General features: G+C 37.2%; 1 protein-coding gene across 1 annotated transcript; it reads left to right on the forward strand.

Moving 5' to 3' along the window:
- Positions 1 to 5,398: 5,398 nt before the first annotated feature.
- Positions 5,399 to 20,792, forward strand: EFHB (EF-hand domain family member B; the record flags this gene model as incomplete). The annotated part of the gene is made up of 13 exons (XM_084260668.1): positions 5,399 to 5,542; positions 5,787 to 5,849; positions 6,683 to 6,826; positions 8,574 to 8,754; positions 9,378 to 9,488; positions 11,255 to 11,384; positions 11,736 to 11,819; positions 13,518 to 13,582; positions 15,381 to 15,535; positions 16,250 to 16,457; positions 16,837 to 17,037; positions 17,554 to 17,735; positions 20,631 to 20,792. The coding sequence occupies 13 exons, from the start codon at positions 5,399 to 5,401 to the stop codon at positions 20,790 to 20,792; spliced, it is 1,830 nt and encodes a 609-aa protein (XP_084116794.1).
- Positions 20,793 to 21,897: the final 1,105 nt, after the last annotated feature.

Here is a 21,897-nt window from a genome sequence, read left to right on the forward strand (position 1 = left end):
AACTGCATCCCAGCCACACACAGTGCATACATGAACAGTTTGGGATTAAAAAAAAAAAGCTACACCATGAATCTTTAGAATGACTTGAGTTTAAATTCAATCTAGAGATTAAATGCTTGTGTCATACATGGCATTTCACATTGCACTTTATCCACACAAATGAAGAGCTGCTGATGGAAGGTATGATCCTAGTCCACATTTGTGTTTCCAGCTGCAAGCTTGTACCTCTTGGGTAAGTTGTGATACCCTGCAGCTGCAGAGCGAGTTGGATCAACCACTATTGTCATGCATCAGTTAGTTGCCAAAAGACATGATTTTGTATCCGCTCAGCTAAGCCAACTCAGCTGTGGCTGCAGGCTGACTAGATCTGGTACAGATGAGAGTGAAGAAGCATGAGTTCAGAGAAGGAAAAACAGCCAAGAACCACCTGTTTGGCAGTAAACTTTGGTTAGGAGTAATGTGAAACCATGTGCTTAGTTTACACAAGAAGAATGAGAGAAAATACAAAAGGTAAATATGTCAGTGTTCTGAAAAGAACAACTGCGACATTCCAGATGAAGGGATCAGATACTCTGTACTTCTAATACACATACACGCTTTAAACATCTAGAAGAATCTTCCAGATTAACAAATGTATCTGAAATTCAAGGCTGAATGGATTTTCTTGATACAGAAATCATATCACTGGAATATAATTGCACTTAAGTGATAAAATCTTTTATCACCTGAGAATTTTTCTCTTCAAAATCCTTGAGCAGATGTAAGATATATAGGCCATTTTGCTGAAATGGCTTGCATGAATGCAGATCTCACAAGCTTTTTGTCTGTTAAGTATATAGGTGGTCCATGTTTTGGATTATGGGATGGATACCGTCAGAGACTCAGATCTTGAGACAGCAGAGCTACAATACTGGTGTGCTGCTATCAAGCACTTTATATGCGTGAGGTTCCTACTGGGTAATTAACTCACTGACAGCAACACAGAGCTATAGCATGTCTCCTTTGCTTTGTGAAACTCCCAAATTGTTCATAGCTGGTTGACACAGGGTAAGCAAACAGCAAAGATTCACTGTGAGTCTATGAAATAGAGGCAGGAGAGCATGTGGTAGTCGTCAACTGTATTTTAGCCTTTTTATATTTTGGCCTGTGAACATGAGTTGTGAAGAACAGTTTCTTCTGTTGTAGTCTGGACAAATAGCTGTTTAGGAAAAGCTCTGAAATCATTCAGGTCATCCTACTGGTGACCATGTTTTCATATTTTATGTTGTCTTGCATTGTGTCAAATAACAAAAGCGAAACTGTTGGATGATTTTAAGAAAAAAATAAAATCATGTTAGGCATGATTTCACCAGATGGATTTTTATCTATTTCAGCATTTCTCTGTAGAGTTTAACAATATGCACTATTCAATCTCTTTGTGTATAAATCTGACATCTGTAATAACAAATGGAAGTTGACTTTAGAGGATGTGCAGGATCTCTTTATTCCTTTTGAACTTCCCAATTTTTTTTCATGTGTCAATCTGTTTTAGTATCCCTTTTTTTCTGTTTTCCTCCATCTCTGCTTGTGCATATTGTCTCTACATTGATGGGTTTTGTTGTATCATAGCTTACAGAATGTGTGTGGTGCATAGCAAATTACTGCTTTTCTATCTGTAAATGAGGTGAAGGAAAAACATTCAAGTAAACCAGGCAGTAACAACAGCAAAGTCTATCAGCATGGCTGATGCCCTTCAAGAGTTTCATAAAATTTGCAGCATTTTACATCAAGTTCTCTGGCCTTCACAGACCTTAAGAAATTTACAGACTTAGTGCTTTGGCCGCCATCTATGCCAGCACCCTAGTCAGAATGAGAACTGCATTGCAGAACATGAGGTCTTTGTGCTTCATAAAGAAAGTAAAATACAGGGGTTTAGGCAGTTTCCATTCCTCAGTTTTAGCCCAAACAAGACAGAAAAAGGCATGATATTGTGAGAACTGGATGCCAGCAAATAGCGGCAACTTTCTAGTGACAAGCACTGTTCAGTTAAAAACGTACTGCTGTGGGAGGGAATATTTTGTTCAACTTCTTCTAAACCAGATTTCTCTAGAAGTCTTTTTTTTTTTTTTTTTAAACATAGATGACAAATGATTGCTGTACTCAAGAAAGTTTTGATTTTTTTTCCCCTAAAATAAGAGTTCCATTTTTTTGGTGAATTCATCAGCTTATCTTTAAAATTTTCAGATCCTTCCTGCCCTACAAATATTCTTCCTGCACACCAACTAACTTGGAAAAAAAAGGACTGAGTTTGACAATGATTCCAAAAATGAGCAGAATTATTAAAAATTTGGGAGGAAGGACAATTCTTCTATTGGATATACCTGCATTGAACTTCCAGTTCACATTTTGCATGTACACTATGGCCTTAGGAAAATACCTAGTAAACAGAGGTAAGAAAATTTAGCTTTTACTACCCTTTCTCATACTATGCTGAGAATGTACTTAGCCTGGCTTTTACCAGGCTGTACTCTATCTACTTTTAGTACAGTTCATATAAAGACAAAATCTTTCCAAATTAATCTACTACTATTTTAATTGCTGTGACTTCAAAATTCACTTAAAGATTTTTTTTTTTTTTTCTGAAAGGACATGAAAATTTCCTAGAATTAGAATGGTTTGCATTGGAAGGGATCTCAGAGTTTGTCCAGTTCCAACCCCCCTGCCATAGGTAGGGACACTATCTTGACAGGTCACTGGACCAGGTTGCCCAGAGCCCCAACAACCCAGCCTTGAACACTGCCAAGCGAGGGGGTAGCCACAGCTTCTTTGGGCAACATCTGCCAGTGCCACACCACCCTCAGAGGGAAGAATTTCTTCCTGATAGCAAAATCCACCCTATTTTAGCTTAAAGCCCTTGTCTTGTCACTCCATGCCTTTGTGAACAGTCTGTCTTCAGATTTCCTGTAGGCCCCTTTATGCATGGGGAGGCTGCTATGAGGTCTCCCCAGGTCCTTCTCTTCTCCAGGTTGAACAAGCCCAACTCTCCCAGCCTGTCTTCATAGGAGAGGCGCTCCAGCCCTCTGACCATCTTTGTGAATGACAGATGCAGGTTTTACAGATTTAATAGTAGAGTGTTTTTATATAGGCTGAAGAGCTGTATTCTCTACCTTTTTGCTAACCAGTTTTCTACAGTATCCACCCTGCTATAGTAATTTATAAGAGAAGTAGCTCCTGCTGTTAAAAATGTTGTCATGTTTTCTCTGGCATCTGTTTGCATCTCTCTTGGAAAGTGGCCAGTAAGGCATTTCCCTCTTCCACAAAGAGGCTAACAAATGAGAGCGTTTCTAAGGTTTGTATCTGAAGGGGTATAGGATCTGCTTCCAGGAGATGTGTGGAAGATACCCAAGAAGTGTGTGTATTGTTAGTAGCTTGCAAATTGATTCATAAAAACTTGCATTTCTGCTGAAAAAAAAAAAACAACCCAGCAAAAACACCCAAACTAAAACCCAAAAAAACCCCAAACCCTAACCACCCAACAGAAGAGCAAAACAGAAGGCTGATGTTTTCTACTTGTTTCTGCCACAGGCATTCCTTTTAAATTGCCAGGTCCTATTTTTCTGCCTTTGACACAACCCCCTCCATCCAAACTGACTGGATTTTTTCAGTTAGCAAGTGTGGCCACCTACTGGGAAAAAAACAATGTAAAAATACAGTAAATCAGAAATAACAGAACATACAAAAATGGCAATACCTCGAGCACAAGTAGATAGCCAGCTAGAAATACAACAAACACAAGAATAACAATTCAAGTCCCTGTTTCCTTTGCCCTATTATTAGTGTATAATTTTGGTGACACTATATTTTGCTCTTCCTCTGTATAAATAAGTTCCCTCTTTGGACAGCTTTCTCCTCACCCAGTTACTCCTCTCAGATCATATTCATCCCTGATTTCTAACGCCTGCAGTTTTGTTCAAACCCAATTTAGCCTTTACTAGTTAGAAATGGCACCTGACAGATGAATGGATCAACAGGAAAGAGGTAACTGTTTTACTTACTAAACTACCAACATTTGTCGTTTTATTTAGCAGGAGCATTCTACACTTTGTCACAACAAATATGACTTAAGTATAAATGAACACTTTAGTAAGAGTTTACAAGAGCTTCCCAAGTGGTAGTAAGTGTTCTGTATTAGCAATGTTGTACGGCTATATCTACGGGAGAAAAACACACCTACTTTTGAACAAGGACACCATCAATTGCTACAGATAGATAATAACCAAAAAGAACATATATTATCTAGAAAAAATTAAGCTATATTCGTGCATGCTTGAAGCTAGCTGATCGTCAACATATACCATCCATACCTCTGACAGCCAGAGTAGATAGTCAGGCATCCCTTCTGCCCAGTTGAAAAAGAGCAATTGCTGCTCAAGCCTCTCATCTTCTGTTTGTAGGAAAACAGTATTGAGAATTCAGTTTTAATTTAGCTTCCTTCATTTTAAATCCTTATCAAACAAATGTTAGAGCTGAGACTAAAATGGCAACAGCTGGTAATGTTTGTTAATTAATTAAAGCTAAGGTGTGTATGTTTATCTAAAATTGTCTTTGCCTTCAGGACTACAGAGAATGGAGCTGGACGTGATTAAATTTAGATGTTTTGCTGGGCCGAAGGGGAAAGTTTACTAAATGTCACCTGAGAGTAGAAGTCTTTGTAAGAGCTGAGGGGCTTTTAAACAACAGCGGAACTTATTCAGCCTTATCCATGCTGCTTTTCCAAGATAATCCAGATCTGTTTCTAAAAGGCAAATATAGCTGTTTAGATATACATGTTCACTCATTTAAGACAAACAGAGCATTCACGTGTTGTGATATATTGGTAGTGCTGACAGGCCCCTCTTGCCCACCTCTGTGCAGCTGCATGCATGGGGGTTCCATGTTTCTCTAGAGAAACAGACTCTGCATGAAATATTTTATGTCTGTGCACATGACAACATTTCTGAAGAGGGCTGTGCTTTTTATTAGAACACTTAATGAAGTTTTAAAGTTTGATCACGCTTTGGACTACATAAGATATTCTTTTAACCCAAAGATGTCCCAACCCTCCTGTCTGAAAGCTGGTGGATTTTCAAGGACTTAAAAAAATCGGCTAAGAAACGCAGATCTGCTCTTGAACTTCAACCATCTCCTCAGATCGTGACGATTATATAAAATAGCCTGAGTGCAGTTGGTTTCCTGGCTCTCTCCTGGGGGTGCAAGGAGGTGGGGCAGTGGCTATGGGGTGTGAGGGAAATGGAGGGAGGGGCGTAAGGGTGGCCACCCCGCCTGGGCGGTGCCGTCGCTGTCTCTAGAGGGCAGGTGGCGCCGCCCGCCGCCGTTACTAAGCGCGCGGGGTAAGCGGCCGCCGCGGCCCCGTACCGCCATGGCGGACGAGGCGCGGCCCGTCTACGAGGGGAAATTCGCCGACAGGTTTCCCCAGTGGCCGGCCGTGAGTGACTTCGCCAGAACGTTCCCATCGTTACCGCGGAGCCGCCGGCCCCGCTCTCCGCGCCTTACTGGCGCCGGGGTCTCGCTGTGGGCTGAAGGAAGAAGCTGGAGGAGGGGCAGCGTGTAGGACAGACAGGCGCATCTCACGGGGGTCGTCCCCTCTTTCCCCCAAAAAATACGCGTGGCCCCCTTTCACCCACCCCCCTTTTATCCCAAGGGGGACAATTAGGGTCTTCTGCGAAGTGTCAGATCCTGATCTGGCTGGTTGTGCTTCATAGTAGAATGGGTTTGGTTACAACTTATTTTTTGATTGTATTGTTTAGGCTGGAAAGTTGCTTCCCACTGGTGATACAGCTGCGAGTTGCCTTACTGAGGTTTTACCCAGGGTGAGTTGTTTTTTTAGATGCTCCTTGTGAAAAGTTTGCAGTAACTTCCATGTAGTGATTCTGACATAAAATCAGTGCAACCTCAGTAATTTTTCTACATAGCTTCTCTTTAGAAACTACTGGGTTTGGGATGTTTTATGTTCATTTTTGTTACATGGGATCACAGAAAATGTCAGTTCTTTGTCACCCTGTATGTTTTTCAAAATTAATGATGCCTGGTCAGCTGGGACTAGAATTGTCATGGACAGTTTTTCTCTAGTAATACAGTTATTTTGAGTATTATTGAGATCCTTCTTCCATACCAAGGATGCCCCTCGGAATTTTGCTTTCCACTCATCCTTCCCCATGCCCCTGAAGAGTCAGAGGGCACTGAGACTTAAATGGATCCCTTAAATAGCAAAATGGCAGCTATGCCTTTAAATGGATAACTAAAAAAAAACCCATAAAACAACCCCAAACTGGTTAAAATAATTTCTAAAGTTACTTAATTGATGGTGGTGTTGTTGAGAATCAGGTTAAAGGTTTCTGAAGCTGATAAATGTAGCATCTACTTTTGTGAGGAAGCTGTTACCCATCTTAAAGATGGAACCAGATTGTTGAAACTTTGCAGTGCCCTCGTTACTCCTATTGCTGGATTGATAAGATTTAGGCTGGGCTGTATTGACCTTAGAATATCAGCATCTTCGGGAGTGTACGCATGTGCTGGTGCCCTGATGCATCCTTGTGTTCCTAGATCTGTGGAATCATACCGAAATGGCTGCAGTGCATTTCCTTATCCCTAATATTTTGTGAATATCTGGTGTAAAATTGTTTTTGCTTTGCCTTATATATAGCCCATTACTCCAAATACTGTGCGGAAGTTTCGAAATACAACAAATCCAGCTCCTGGTGTTGAAAGAATCTTCTATGGCAGAGCAGATGATCCAGACATTGCAACTCACTTGACACATGGCATAGCATCGCGCCCTTCACCAAGTGTAAGAAGACTCTCTTACTTTTGCTGAAGAATGCCCTCAATAAGTTCCTTTTAAACTGCAGCATTTCGTCAGTGTTGTAGATTATCCAAATTCTAAGTCAAGTTATAGGGTTTAATTAATGTGATTGAAATTAAAAATAAATTGAAGTTCAGTGACTTATATGAAGTTTTGCAGTGACTACTGAATTATTAATTTCATTTCAACTTTAATAAGTTAATAAGCAGTAATCCACCCACAAATTTTGCTGCTTTCTTCTTGACTGATTACAGAGGTAAAACCTGTTGAGCCCTTAGCAAGACAACTGCTATCTGAAAATGTGCTTGTAGTTCCAGATAATTATTAGGTATTTTTTCTTACCTTTGGGTTGAAAGTGATTTTGTTAGCTAAAAAGTGATGTTTGGATATGTCAGATTATTTTGTGTGCATCCTTTGCTTCAGAAATAATTTCTGTAAGGTATAATTGAGCAACTGGAGAGCTCATTAGTGACTGTATCACTTCATTATTGTTAAAATCTCTAGAAGTGACAGTTGTATTAGTAAAATACACTTTTTGGATGTGTTTTATCAGTTGGACTTGTAAATCAATAGGTTGCAATTTTACAAATGAAGAAGTAGAGTCAAAGAGGAACTCAGGTCTCAAAAAAAAGTCTTCAGGTTGAAATGCATAAGCCCTGGTATGATAAATGTCCTAAACAACATCCTCTAAGACTTACACAAAATGAAAAAAAACAAGGATCTTGGTGTTCATCCTCAGAAATTTTACACTGAATGGATTGATTTGTTTAGCCTGCAACATCTGTTGAAGACTATTTCACTCCGCATTATTAATTAAATATTAACTGGAGAAAAAGTTGGAATCTTAGTGAGTTCTCCAATTGTGGGATTGGGTCACTTGTGTTTGCTGCAACTGCTTTTAGTATTTCTTTATATAACGCTCAAGAAGAGATTAATAATAAACCCTCTCTCAAGTCTGCATTACTTTCATGGGTAGCCTGAAAATTAAGTTTATTTTGGAAATTCATAGTACACTGTTTTAATTTTTTTGAAAATGTTTCTTTTAGACATACACACACACACACACACACGTGTCCCCTGTCTCTCCCTGGAGTTGATCTAATTTTATAAGCAACTTCTGTTGACGCAAGCCCAGTGTGTACACTGGGTGTGTGTGGGGGGAAATGTCCAACCTACTGCTAGGCTTATAAAACCCCTTTGAAGTAATTTGTTGGTATGTTGTTTTAGGATGCAATATTGATGTATATCTCACCATACTGTCTTTAAGTTCTCACTCAACAAAATTGAGAGTAGCTGTTTAGACAATAGTTTAACTGCTAGACAATAGATGTATATAATCATAAGCACCAGGAGACTTTGTTCCAAAGGGGTTATGACTATAATAATTTTCACACTTACGTTTTAGTCACATTAGAATTTAACTGTAGTTTCTAATACATACTAAGAACAGATAGGCTGCCATCTGAAATTTTGTAAATTAACAGGTGGAGATAAGAAATTCTGTCTCATTATGTGTATTTTATTTATCTGGAGATTTACCACAGCATTTATATTAGTGGTATTCTCTCAAAATGCAGTTTTGTTTTGCAACTTGGTGGAAAAAAATATGTGAGAGTAATCATATAAGATGCCACTAGAACATTTGCTATCAGACTTTTGTTTGTGTGTGTGAGGGGATAGCCATATTGATACATGATTGATTAAATTTTGCTGTTTCTTCTGATGTCTTTAGGCAGCTTCATTGATAAATCCACTTCCCAAAACTTATTTTCAACAAAAAATTCAAGACAAAAAAGAAGCAATCTACTTTAGTAATCGTCAAGCACCGTTGGGCAAATCACATGATCAATCTTCTACGTTACCTGAGGGCTTGGATATAATTAATACTACGTTTGGAACAAAAGTCATTCTAGGTAGGAAAATTCAGTATTGAAATGTATTTTTTCTAAATACAAGTTATCTGCAACTTAGTATCTTGCACATATTGCATGCTTCCAGCTTAATAGAAATGTTACTATTTTAGCAGTCACTGAAAGATATCAGAATGTACTGTATTTTTCAGTTCTGGTTAACAAACAAACAACTGAGAACAGTTAGTAACTAGTAGGGCTTTTTGCTCTGTTCCAGATCTGTCTTTGTCAATTTTCCTAGAGAACTCTGTTTAGGTAGCTGGCAACTTACATTATTTTTCCCAACTATTCTAATAAAAGATTCTAGCTTGACCTGTGAAATTTTTGCTCCATAGATTGGAGCAAATCATATCTCTGTTGACCATGTAGCTCTCTTGTGAATGTTATGTTCATCTCAGTTGTGATTCCTCACTGTGCCCGCCCCCCCCCCCCCCCCCCCCGGCCCAGTTCCACATCATTATATTGTAAGATTCCTATAGATTGACTAGAAATGTGGTAAAAAGTATCATGCTTCCTCATTACTGGCATTTTCTCTAGCAAGATATTGTTTAAAATTAAGAAACAACCACACAGAGCACCCATCCCCCTTAACTCCCCCAACCTTTTATTTATTCCTTACTTTCTAGATGGACCAGCTGGAGAGCTTATAAATCCACCAAAAACTTTTGAGGAAGTGGATAAAGAATCCAGACAAGGACATGATCTGTACATTGTGTCACACAATGATTATTATGTGGGTAAGTTCAAAGACTCATAAGAAACCTCATAGAAAGCTCTAATATAAATACAAATACTTGGTTTCCTTTGTTCTTAGATCTAATTTAGGCCAAATGTTGGCAGAATCTAGGTCCTCAGAGGTTTGGGGTGGAAGAAGATGGCAACATTTTTTATTGCTTTGTTGCTATTTCTTACCAGCATTTTATACTGGCATATGTTCAGTAAGAGACCATTTATGCCATTGAGAGCAATCTTAGGCTTAAAGGCACAGATTGAGCCCAAGCTATTCCAGCACTTTCACCTCTGGTTCCTGTCTTTTATCAGGATCCAAAGAGTATTTCATGGAAGTTAGACTTTCTGATGGAGAATTTCAAGCTGCAGAATGGCTGTCTAGAATGCAGGTTCCTCAGCCTACAGCATTCTGTCTGTGAGTCTGTCCCACAGCATTGGTCTCTGCCCTTTCAGTGGGCTGTGCCTCCACTGGGGGCTGTATTTGGGAAGTGGTCTCAAGGATAGTTACCAGTTATCTCATAGGTCTGCACACGGATGGAGTGACATACAGCACCTTGAAATGCCCTACGTGTTTTACATGTAGGTTTTCCCAGTTTCATCATTTCCACAGGCTGAGACTAATTTTGCTAATCTTAGAGAGCAGCTATGTATTATAATAAAATTGCCTATTGCACTGGTACCAACAGCTTCCTAATTGTAAGCCAAATGTAAGAAAGTGCAATATAGAGATTTCAGTCATAATAATGTGAATTTTACGTGGGGGCAGTTACATAGAGGTAAAATTACAGTAGCGTATTCTCTCATTGAGAAATTCTATAAGTACTACGGTACAAATTTATACTATTGGTATAAGCTTGTGATTTTATTTCCCCTTTTCCCCACCTTTATTAAGTGTTATAGTGTTTAATTTACCTTAAAGCATTTGTTTCTGTCTCCTTTGTAACGTCCCTCCACAGCATCATGGAGAGGCCAAGCCAAAACCAGATGGACAGCGAAGAAAATAAAGTCAACTGTCTTCCCTGGTTTGGAACAGCAACATAAAATACCATGCTGCCATACAGCCAGAGAAAGCCCTTATTAAAAAACAATTAGTGAATTATATTTTTTGAAGGTTCTAATTTGAAAGTTTTTCAAAAGGTGGTTGAAAAGAGCAGGGAGAAACAGAATGGCATTTTTTTCTGTGACAAGAAACGTGTTTGCAGCTCACACAGTGTACTTATGTAATATTCTTCTATATGAAATTTCATTTTACAGGCAACACTAGCTTAATAGATTCATGAAAATGTAGGGTATTGTTTACAGTAAAGTCAGTGGCAAAATTTCCATTGAAGTCAACTAGCAAAAGTATATCTGAAAGTGTATATATAAAAAGTATATCCTTTTTAGTGCTTTGTTTGTTTGTTTTGGGTTTTTGTTGAACAAATAGTAAATTAAATGGTATATGCCTCTGCTCAGGTGTGGACATCAGAAAGTGATTTGTTTTCATGACTCTCACACCTTAGGCTATCTGCAAATTTTTCATTAATTCTGTTGGGCTTGTCTTTATTCAAGCTTAAACAGGCATACAACTGTTTTACCATTTTAGCAGATACTGCTTTTTATCTTCGCTTTTGACAATGAGATTATTCCTAACTACTTAATGCGGGGAATGCAAATTAATTATCTTTAATTGAACAGAAGTGATAATCAGTTATTTGCTTTTGTTTCTTCATTGATTTGTCTTAAAAATGAAGATACTTAGTATTTTATACAGTTTGAAATTCTTTTTCCACAGGGGAAGCAATAAATAGGAAGTATGACTCACCAAACTTCAGCAAATCTTTCACTTATGGAGTAGAAACCCCTCACTTTACGGATGGGCGATGTGTATCCAAATCCTTAAATTGGGTCTATGATCTGCAATCGTAAGTTGCAATGAGTTAAGTAGTTAATTAATGGTGTGGGCTCTCAAGAAGAGTCTTCATATTTCAAGTTAATTTTACATCTTTCAATCCCACCTTTAGCTGTATTGAGTAGAAAATGCAAGGAGTCCTTTTCATAATAGTTTATCCAAATTCTACTGCAGTATAAGAGCACTTAGTATGTCTTTAGCATTACATAATGCTATATTTGATTTTTAATAGCAAGTTTTTCAATTATGCAACTTGTGTTTGTCTTGTAGAGGAGCTGCTGTTTCCTTCTAACAAAAAAATATGGTATTGCTGAAAAATATTTAATATTGTTGAATATGTGAGAGTTATTTTCATAATCTGTAGGAAGAGAGCAGCAAATATCGTATCAAAACGAAGTGATGATTTCAAGGAGAAGTTTCAACCTCAGCTTGGAAAAGTCCTTGATCCGTAAGTTAGCAACAACAAAATTAACTCATTTTGTTCCAAGAGCAAAATTCACTCATGTTTAATGAGTCTTCAATATCTTTTTCTGTCTTGGGAAAATAAATTCTAACTGTGCACTCGGTGTTTCCACTGCAGTACTCAGTTACAGAAAGGGACTTTCAACCTGCCCTAATTAGGCTGATAACTACGCAATTTACTAATTAGGGCTGCATTGTGTCTATATGGTGAAGTTAAGACTTACTTGTTAAATGGTTGATATCTGGATTGATCAGATTTGCACCAAGCAAATTGCAAGCATGCTGTTAATGTTCCCCTTCCCCTCTCCACGCCTTGTTTTGCAGTTAGGAGGGCTTGAAAGAACTGAAATGCCTTGCTTACTGTTTGGGGATTTGACCATTCTACTTTGACATTTTTGGTCATCTTCATTACACTGCTTGTGTCTTCACGTTATTGCTTCCTAGGAAAAGGACATGGAGCTCAACTGTATTATTAGCTAGCAACATGTATCAATCTCAGTTGAATCATTACAACACTTCATAAATGTCTGGTGATCTGGAACAGCTTTTTCATTTCCCAAAACAGTACATATCAAGAGCTATGGTAGTTCTGAGGTACAGTGTGGTCAGGATCCAGCTGTGCTACAGATCTAGGGTTCCTGAATGTGTACAAAGCATGTCTTTGTAGATGCTTGATATTTCTGCAAACTTGTGTCTGAAGACTCACAAACAATGTTGTTGACTACTAGAAAAAAATATTTTTAAGCTAGGGAACAGAGGCTTAAGTGACTCAGGAGAACAACACCCATAGTACCTGTAGGGAGTGAATATGAATGTGAGCCTCCTCTCCCCTTCGCTGTCCTCTAGCTTACTGTGAAGTAGATCTGGAATGTGAGCAACATGAGGCAGTATAATCAGTCAGGGAGTATGGGTTGCAGTGCAACCTCAAACCCAGCCCTATTATTATGAGATAGATACAAGGTAACGTAAATATGTTTAGTGAATTTTACACCATCTACATCCTATGTGTAATATGAAATCAATAAAAGAAAAATACACATAGTAGGTTTTAGATTACAATGCTTTCATCTCTGTGGGGTTGCTTGCTTTGTATTTGAGAGCAGAACACTGGTTCTCTCTTCAGTCTTGATGGCAATCAGAATGTCATTTAGATGTGGTTTTGTTTTTTGTTTAATGTCATGAACAGCGTCATAGTTTTCTGATAAATTAAATTGCGCCAGGTTTTCCAGGGGAAAATTAGCTTGGTTTCTGGTTTTATAGACACAAAATTGCATGTGAAAAAGCAATTTTTCCTCTTCAGCCAAAAGTAGCTAATTTGGAGACATTCTTTCAGTTGAAGATCTGGTTTGTCCTAAGCATTCGTATTATTTGACTGGTATAAAGACTTTTCTCACTCATTTCTCTCATATCTTAGGGGGGAAAAAGTATTTTAGCATAGAATGTTTTTCTTTCTAATGAGTAAAAGCATTGAAAAAGTTAATTTTTACATTTGGTCCTGTTATATTGCAAAGAGGAAATGTTCCATACAGGTTTATAAGGTGATGCTTTTCTGGAATGGCATCTTTGATGTAAAGTACTGATAAACTTCAGGTGAGCTATGTGTATCATTCCTAGTTATATAACAAATGATCATGTTCTTTAATAAACTATTTGACAATTCACAAAGAAATGTGCTTGTTGACAGTATAGCAGAAACTATGAATGTTCCCCCAGACCATACATTTGGAATGTTACGCCGAGATAAATATGGTAAGTTCAGGGGCAGAATAAAATTTTTGTACCTTGCCTTTTAAGATTTTCTTTAGGAAAATACTGTGCTGAAGCAACTGCTATTAGTTATATAGCAGAGTTTTGTCAACAGGAAAAGATTTAACAGTGACACTAAAGTTTTGGAGGGGAAATTGGAGAAGAATCGAAATTGCTAGTGGAAAAATTAATTTCAGAAACAAAGTTTAGCTTTTGGATGTTGGGGGTGGTGGTGTTGTGTGGGTTTTTTTTTGTTTGGCTGTTTATTCCCCCCCCCCCCCCCCTTAAGCCTCTGTATCTGAATGTAAACAAAATAGGAAATTACATTAAAATCATAGATATTGTGGTGGTTCAGCCCCAAACAGTGGCTGAGCACTCACTTCCCAGAGGAGAAACAGACAGAGCCCCCATGGGTTGGGATAAGGACAGCTTATTGACAAAAGCACCATGAAAGGGGAACAATGACAGCCTGTGGCAATTTTTTCTGATAATGCAGAGTACCTTATCGACCTGATAGTAACAGAGTACTGCATAACATGAGGCTCCTGGCTGTGCCCAGGAGCACCCCTCCCCAGTCAACCCCTTTTATGGGGGAGTGATGTCAGGTTGTGTGGAAAACAGCCGAGGCTAACTCAGCTCACCTGTGCTCACTGCTTGGGGAAGTTACCTCTGGCCTGTCTGGAACCAGGACAGATACCAAAGTGACAAAGTTAAAATAGCTAATAAATCATTTATACATATTTCCTCTCTATGATTTTTCTAGCACTTATATAAAACCAGTAAAAATCACAAGTAATAAATAAGAACAATGATTTTGAATGTAGCAGACAGAAAACAATGAAAATTAAAAAATTCTAATTTTCATTGTGACAAACTTTTGAAAACTAGTCAACTGAAATAGTTAATGTAGGGATTCATGGTGATTTGATATGTTTAATATATTTAATGACTAGGGAATACAGTGAATAGTTAGGCAGCAAGAAATTTTAAGTGGCTCAAAGTTATTTAATTAGCCAACAACAAAGAATGCTTTTATATGTGCTTTGTGATGTGGGGTAATGAAGTTAAATATTTTAAACGTGTAGGTACACTTGGTCTATAAAAAACAACAGAAGGAACTGAATACAAAAATTCATTACTAACAAGTAGAAGATAATGTGTATGTTTCTGTTAGAAGGGGACTAGGTGAGCTACTACTATTTGCTATTGGACTGTGAATGAGCTTATTGCACTTCAGAAAGTGACCTTGGCATATTGGAGACTTGGATGAAGGCTGTAGGTCAGTGTGCCAAAGCACTTAAATGTATTAGTAAACTTAGGATACATAGAAAATGGAAAGAGTAACACAGAAATAGTACATTGTCTTTCTAGAAATCAGTGGTATATAATTATCTGAAATATTACATTGATTTTTTTTTTTCCAATGGTTCTGGCAAGTATCCTGAGATGCAACACATTGGAAGTGATAGATTCATAGTATGTGTTGCTTTGCTTTCAATTTTGTGGACATCAAGTAAGTCTTGCTGCTGTCAGAAGCTTTTGGAAGCAGTGGATGGATTTGTAGAAGCTATATTAATATTTTTCAAAACTTTTGATATTACCTGCATGTAGGTAGAGAAATCACCATGTGAATTATTTGATCTTTTAATGAAATGGACACACCAGATGTTCAGCAGTGCTGAAAATTAGAAACTTGAAGCTGAAATTCTCTTTTTCTTTAAGACTCTAAGCCATTATTTAAAATGTTTGTTTTCTACATATGTACAGCTAATTGAGAAAGTTTTTGAGTTTACTTTTATAGGAGTTGGTGATCTTCTCTGCTGCCGTGTTCCATGTGAGCTCCTCCATGGTAAAGACAGAGAAAAAGCTGTCTTAACTGCAGTTCGGCAAAGTTTGAAGAAAGATAACTATGAGAATTTTGACATGTTGCTTGAAGCTTTCAGGCATTATGATAAGGTGAGTGGTTTGACAAAATGTAAAGGAGTGTGTGACAGCACTCCTGTGCTTTGGAGATACAGGCATGAAGAAACACAAGCATAGAAATGCAAATGTACATGGATACTGTAAAGACAAGGTAGATTCATACTTATTTTATGCTTAATATGCTGTGATATGCTAAGGAAGGGCCTTGTAGGCAGAAATAATCTTAGCATTTTTTGATCTTCAAAATTTGGTATTTCTTAAAAAAATATGGTTGAAGGGTTTGTGTTCTCATTTTCTTCCAAGCTGTACTTTTTGACTGAGCCATAACAATTCCATATTTTTTTTCTTTTTTCTCTATAGAGGAAAAACCAAATTTGAAAAAAAAAAATTGACACACATGTGATGTTAATCATAAAGTGTACAGAATGATTGATGCCTTACTTTCAAAAGAAATCTTGGCTTTGCCTCAACATTTATAATTAGATTATTATCTTGTCACAATACCTTGTCACACTGACTTTCTTTTAAATTCAAATCACTGTATTACTTGATGAAAATTATTTATTGACACTTATTGAGAATTTTACTTCTAAATTACTCAGGATTTCTTTTTTTACTCAACAATGTTATTCTTCTGAAATAGTGTGTCTGGCACTATGTGCATATCTCTGTATATATGAACACGTACATGTATTCCTTTGGAGTCCTTTTGTAATGATAACAACTGCTTTATTTAATTTATAATAGAATGGTGATGGAATGATAGACAAGGACGACCTACAAAAGTCTTGTTTTCAGCTTAATCTGAATCTAGATGATGAGCTACTGGATTCCCTGTTTGACTGTTGTGATTTGGATAAAGATGGTTTGATTAATTATCTGGAGTTTGCAAAGTTTCTGAACTGGAAAGACAAAATGGCTATTAAAGAATTTGAAGAAAAAATAATTGCAAAAGGTAAGTGGCATAATACTGGGAAATTGTGGAGATGATCTTGTTCTCTTAGGACAGCTACTGAAGGGAGATTGCTAGTGTAGACTTAGGTGTTCCTTAAGAAGTGTAGGATTTAGAAAGTGCATTTGTTCCTTACCTGCCACCAGCACAGCCTCAGATACAAATGTATTTCAGAACCCTGGAGTTTGGTCTTGCATATTGGGAATGTCCCATAAATCAGGATAAAGTAAAAAAATCTTATAGATTCATTATCTGATATGCAGATTAATTGTCCTCTGTCACCTACTTCATATTTTTTCAAGGACTCAAGCAATGTTTTTTACCTCTTAGGATTTATTATCAGCACTTTATAGACTGACTGTACCATAACTTTTGGTTGTAGGGAAAAAACAAGATCCTCCTGTTGTGCCTGAAGACACAAACAATGAGCCACTGCTGAAGCAGGAAGATCTTGTACAAAAAGAACCAGGAAGCTCAGAAAAGACACCAAAACCACCTACAAGATCAATAGAGCACATATTTTCAAATTATCAAACAACTTCTTCTCAGTATAATGCTGTAATAGGTGGTCTCCCAACAACCTGTAAGTACATTGGACTGCACTTCTCACTTCTAATTATTATTTAAGACAAAATCAGGAACAACTTTAAAAAGCATTGATGCATATTCTACTAATGTATAACAGTGAATTTGTTTATTGAAACAGTTTGTTTAGGATTGTGGCTTGAAAGTTGGCTTGGCTTGGGTGTTTGGCATGGTTAATCCATTCAAAACATGCAAGTTAGTCTTTGAGAAAATATGCTAATCATTTTAGAGAAATATCTTATTGGAATCACGTAAAACACTTTTAGCTGGAACCACTGGCTAAATAATAGAATATTGCTGAAAGGCTTCTTGTCATGTTTCATGATGTAGCTGAATGTAGGGATTCTAAAAATCTGAAAAAAGAGATGAAGAATAAAATTATATAAATTGTTATGGAACCTGCATGAGATGAAGTATCAAATTTGTTCTCATTTTACAAAAAGATGTTTAGTTCTCCCTGGCACTGTCTTTACATGCAGGCTTTTTCATGCTACATGTTGATTGATTTCTACAGGCTATCCAGTGTGTGGTGTTCCAACTATTCGTTCAGATCTTCCTGCTCCTCGAATCCGACGCATCAGTGACAGGACTAATTATGGTGATGAGGCCAATGCTTATGCATTATTGTTCCCTTCTGTCTTCAGTCAGAAGGGGGTGTATGAAAGAGACTTTTTGGAAACAAGACCAAAGGCAGAGGTATAGGGCATTTCTTCACAATATTTTTCCAAGATAAATATACTTCTTGCCATGTTGGAGTGGAAAGTTACATTATCAGATAAACAGGTTGTAAAATCTGAAAAATGTGATGCCCTTCGCGTTCAAAATTGTTCATAAAGATGGTAGATACTAGTTTTATTGAGATCCAACTTCAATAACTAACGTAAGGAAGTATGTCAGGTTGTTAGTCACATGCTTAAATGCTTTGTCAAATGAGGGTTGGTAATTAGTCAAGGGCTTAAGAGTCTGAGACTCATGATTTCTGCTGTGTGGGAAGAGCAGAGCAGTTGTCAAATTTCCATCCTTGCATGTATTCAAAATTCTGAGCAAGGTCCCAAGCAATGTGGGTTAATGGTAAAGTTAGCCCTCCTTTGATTACGTGTTTGGATGTTTGATGTTCAGAGATTTCTTCCAACCTAAGTTATTGTATGAGTAGTCATCTTAAGAAGCCACACAAGATTTTACAGGTGTATGAAACTAGTTTCTGTCACAGAGGAATGGTCAGTAGAAAATTTGACCCAAAACGTCTCTCCTCAAACCAACTTGGATGTTTTGCTAATGGCAAATTCAGCAAACCACTTGAACATATCTTTTAAGTGCTCTGCTGATTGATGGTCCTACAAAGGACATATACAGGGAATCACGTAGCAACGCTGTGCTCACTCATATTTCTGCAGAGAAAGATAGGATGTTTAACTGTAGGGACTTGAGGACTCTGATTTTTCTGTGATCTCTGGCGGCTGCCACCACTCTTATCTCACAGCCCAGACTTAGTCCCACATAAACACTAAAACTACTTTACTGCTTCTTTATTTATTCTCTTGATTCTACATTTGTATGCATTTTCTAGTGAAAAAATATGAAGAGATAACTTCATCACCTTAAATATAATTTATGACACATTTGTAACAAAATGTGGAATTCCAATCTAAAATGAAAAAAAAGAGCCATGACAGCCTCTCCCTCTCTGCTAGTCACTGTATTAAGTATTCAATCCCATATGAAAGTGGATCTGGAACTTGAGTATATATTTTACAGAAAAGAATGTTGCTAATTAGTGGCTGGGGATGTAAAAGGTGTGGTGTGATGTTCTATACATAGCCGTGAAAAGGCTTGTCAGAATGTGATGTGCAGGAGCATTTACCATTTTATAATCTAGCTCTGAAGCAGGAAATCTGTGCATGCAGAATACAGCTTACAGTAAATAGAATTCATGCTTCATTGAGAAGCCCATTATACCTGTCAAGCACTAGATAGAACTGTTCAGTGAAGTTATAATGTGCCCCGAGGTGTCACACACCATTGTAGGCTATACAGAGTTCAGTACAGAGCCACTTCTGAGTGTGTTAAATCACCCAATAGTCATGAAATGGGCTGTTTCAGTATTTTACTGATGGTCTTTATTTTTATATGGAGCATTAATTATTTTAAACATCATAGCTAATGAACAGATTAAGCCCAAAGTAATTTAATACACCCAGTTTTTGTATAGGCTTGTAAAAATGAATGTGAATTCTGACTACAAAGCAGTTTCACGAAGTGACACCTCTTGTTACAAAAGGGAAAAAAAGGTAGTTTTAGGCCCTGCAGTTTCCTCCACTGGAATTCATCGTGACCTCTTGAAGGGGAATAGAAGTTATGTAACTGAGTATTAGTGTGTGATTTGTGTTCAACATCATGTTGATAATAGATAAGGATCAGTTCAACCCATCTGCAAACTTGATAGTCTGGGGTTTAGTTGGTGATTATTTTATGGCTGTTGATGAGCCAGAGAAGAGTTGCATCTTAATATGGTGAAGCCAGTTTATGCAAGCTTCTAGTCCTTTATGATCCCATCAGTGGTATCCTGTAATGGAATGTTGCTTTTAAGGTTAACTTTTAAATTTCACTAGCTTGTTGAAGAGGTAAGGTTAAATCTGGTTTGTTTTCTGCATGAGTAATACTGATTTAACTGAAACCACACCTATGCTTAAAGAAACATTTAGTCCATGTTTTCTTCCTGTAATTTCAGCTGATGTAAGCTGTCATAGATTTATTGGCTAAGATGAAGCTGCAGATTTGCTGTAGTGCGGATCAGGCCTATATTTAGAGACAAGACAGTTCTAGAGAAAGATATGGCATGGCTGATTTTACTGTGTTAAAGGTCTGACTTCATCAAAGCATATGTAAAATAACCAGGGCATAAATATAACACAGATGTGCACACACACAATAGAATTGAAGAAGCCAAACATTTGCAAAGCGAACAAAAGCACGTGTCAGTATTCATACAGAGCCACCTTTCTCTAATCAGTCAACAGGTCAGTGTAATGAGGCATGCAGCAGGAAGTACTGAAGTGAGAAAATACGTGAAAAAAGATTTCTACTGAATTACTTTTGTGAAAACTACAGCAGCATACAGAGTTGGTGTGAACCATTTCGTTTTAGTCACTTCACCCATTTATCTATACCAATAGAAGATCTTGCATATGGTATTTTGCTGTGAAACACAAACATGTATACAATATGATTTATGTCAATAGTTGCAAACAGTAAAAACAAAATGTATGAACAGGACTTGACTTAAGGCTTTTAAAAAGCATTTGCTTTTCCTTGAATCTTCTATGGGTTTTTTTTTCCAATGTTGAAGTTGCATGGATGTTAATTTATTAACTAAAGACAATTTCATGCACCACAGCTTTCATCCCAATACAATTCAGATTTACCCAAGTAGGCATTTCTTTGCTTAAGGATGCTGGATGTGGTTGGTAGTTTTTACTTAAGAGTAGGAAAATATTCTTTGGCAAATAAAGATTGCTAGTATGTGTAAAACCAGACTGTATATAGTTTGAAGAAAAAGCTGACTAGAATTAAATTAATTGTATTTTTTTGTAGATTGCACAAATTCTCCTCAACATTGGTGTGAACATTTCAGATGAAAAGTTTGAAGAGATATGGAAGGAAGCCTGTAGGAAACATCAGAAAGAAGAAGTTTGTATAGAAAGCATCAGGAATGTACTGGATGAGATACATGGGTCACACACAAAAACCAGCTGATAATTTCTGTCTTTGGGCATTACAGTTATTTAAATTGACATCAGTCACAATTCTGATCCTGGATGCAATAAACGTTTTCAATAACCTTTGTTTACAGAAATGAAGTTGACCATTTATTATCTTCCTGGATAGTGAGTTCACCACATATATATGAATCATACTATTACCATTGCAGTTAGTAGGAACTGATACCCATAGGAATAAGACAGTATAAAGTGTGTTTGTAAATAGAATGCAAATATTTATCTTACTTTTTTTTTCCTAGTGTTTCTAAGTCTAAATAATAATTTGAGTGTGAAGAAGTTTTACATTTTTTAATTTTTTTTTTCTCTCTTAGACTTTTTGGAAGTGCTTAAGATAAGTGTTTCAGGTATGCAAGACCTCTTAAAGATTATTATTATCATATAATAGCATATCACCTTGGTTCTAATGTTCTGTCACTTCTTGTCAACAATACGGTAGGTAACAGAGATGTGGTTGTGATAAGTTATTTGGCAAGTTAAAAAGTTCTGTGAGAAAGTGCTTTACAGAAAGATACTAAGAAAACTGCATAGACAGTGGTGTGGGATCTAAAGTGCTGTCAGATTCCATAAGAACCAAGGGTTTAAGAAGTGCAAAACAAAAATGCCCAGTTCTGTGGCAGAGGGCTCATTCTTTATGTGAGCTCATGGCTATTAGGTAACAGGATTGAGCTTTCACAAATAAGAAAAAAGAATGGATATTTAGAGGTGTATGTGCACATTAGGTAGTCAGAGAGGTATCTTCACCTGTGACCAATGTAGTTTCTTGGGAAGAAGGATGTTCATAAATGAAAAACACTCAACGATTATTACAGAAATCTCAATGAATGTATATGAAACTCCAAAAAGAATGAACAAGAGAAAGTAAATATTACTAAAAGCTACAATTGAATTGGAATGTTCACTCTTCACCTGCAGTACTGAGCTTGGTATAAAACTTCTGTTTTAATTGTCTTAATCGTTCAGTCTTGACAGTGAGAATGATTGCTTTTAGACTTTTTGAAAGTAATTAAAAAGAAAATTCCTTGCCAAATGTAACCTTAACATACGGTATTTCAGGAAGGATATTGCTTTGTTGCCTATTG

This window comes from Gallinula chloropus (assembly GCF_964237585.1).
Source record: "Gallinula chloropus genome assembly, chromosome: 2".
NCBI classification, from domain to species: Eukaryota; Metazoa; Chordata; class Aves; order Gruiformes; family Rallidae; genus Gallinula; species Gallinula chloropus.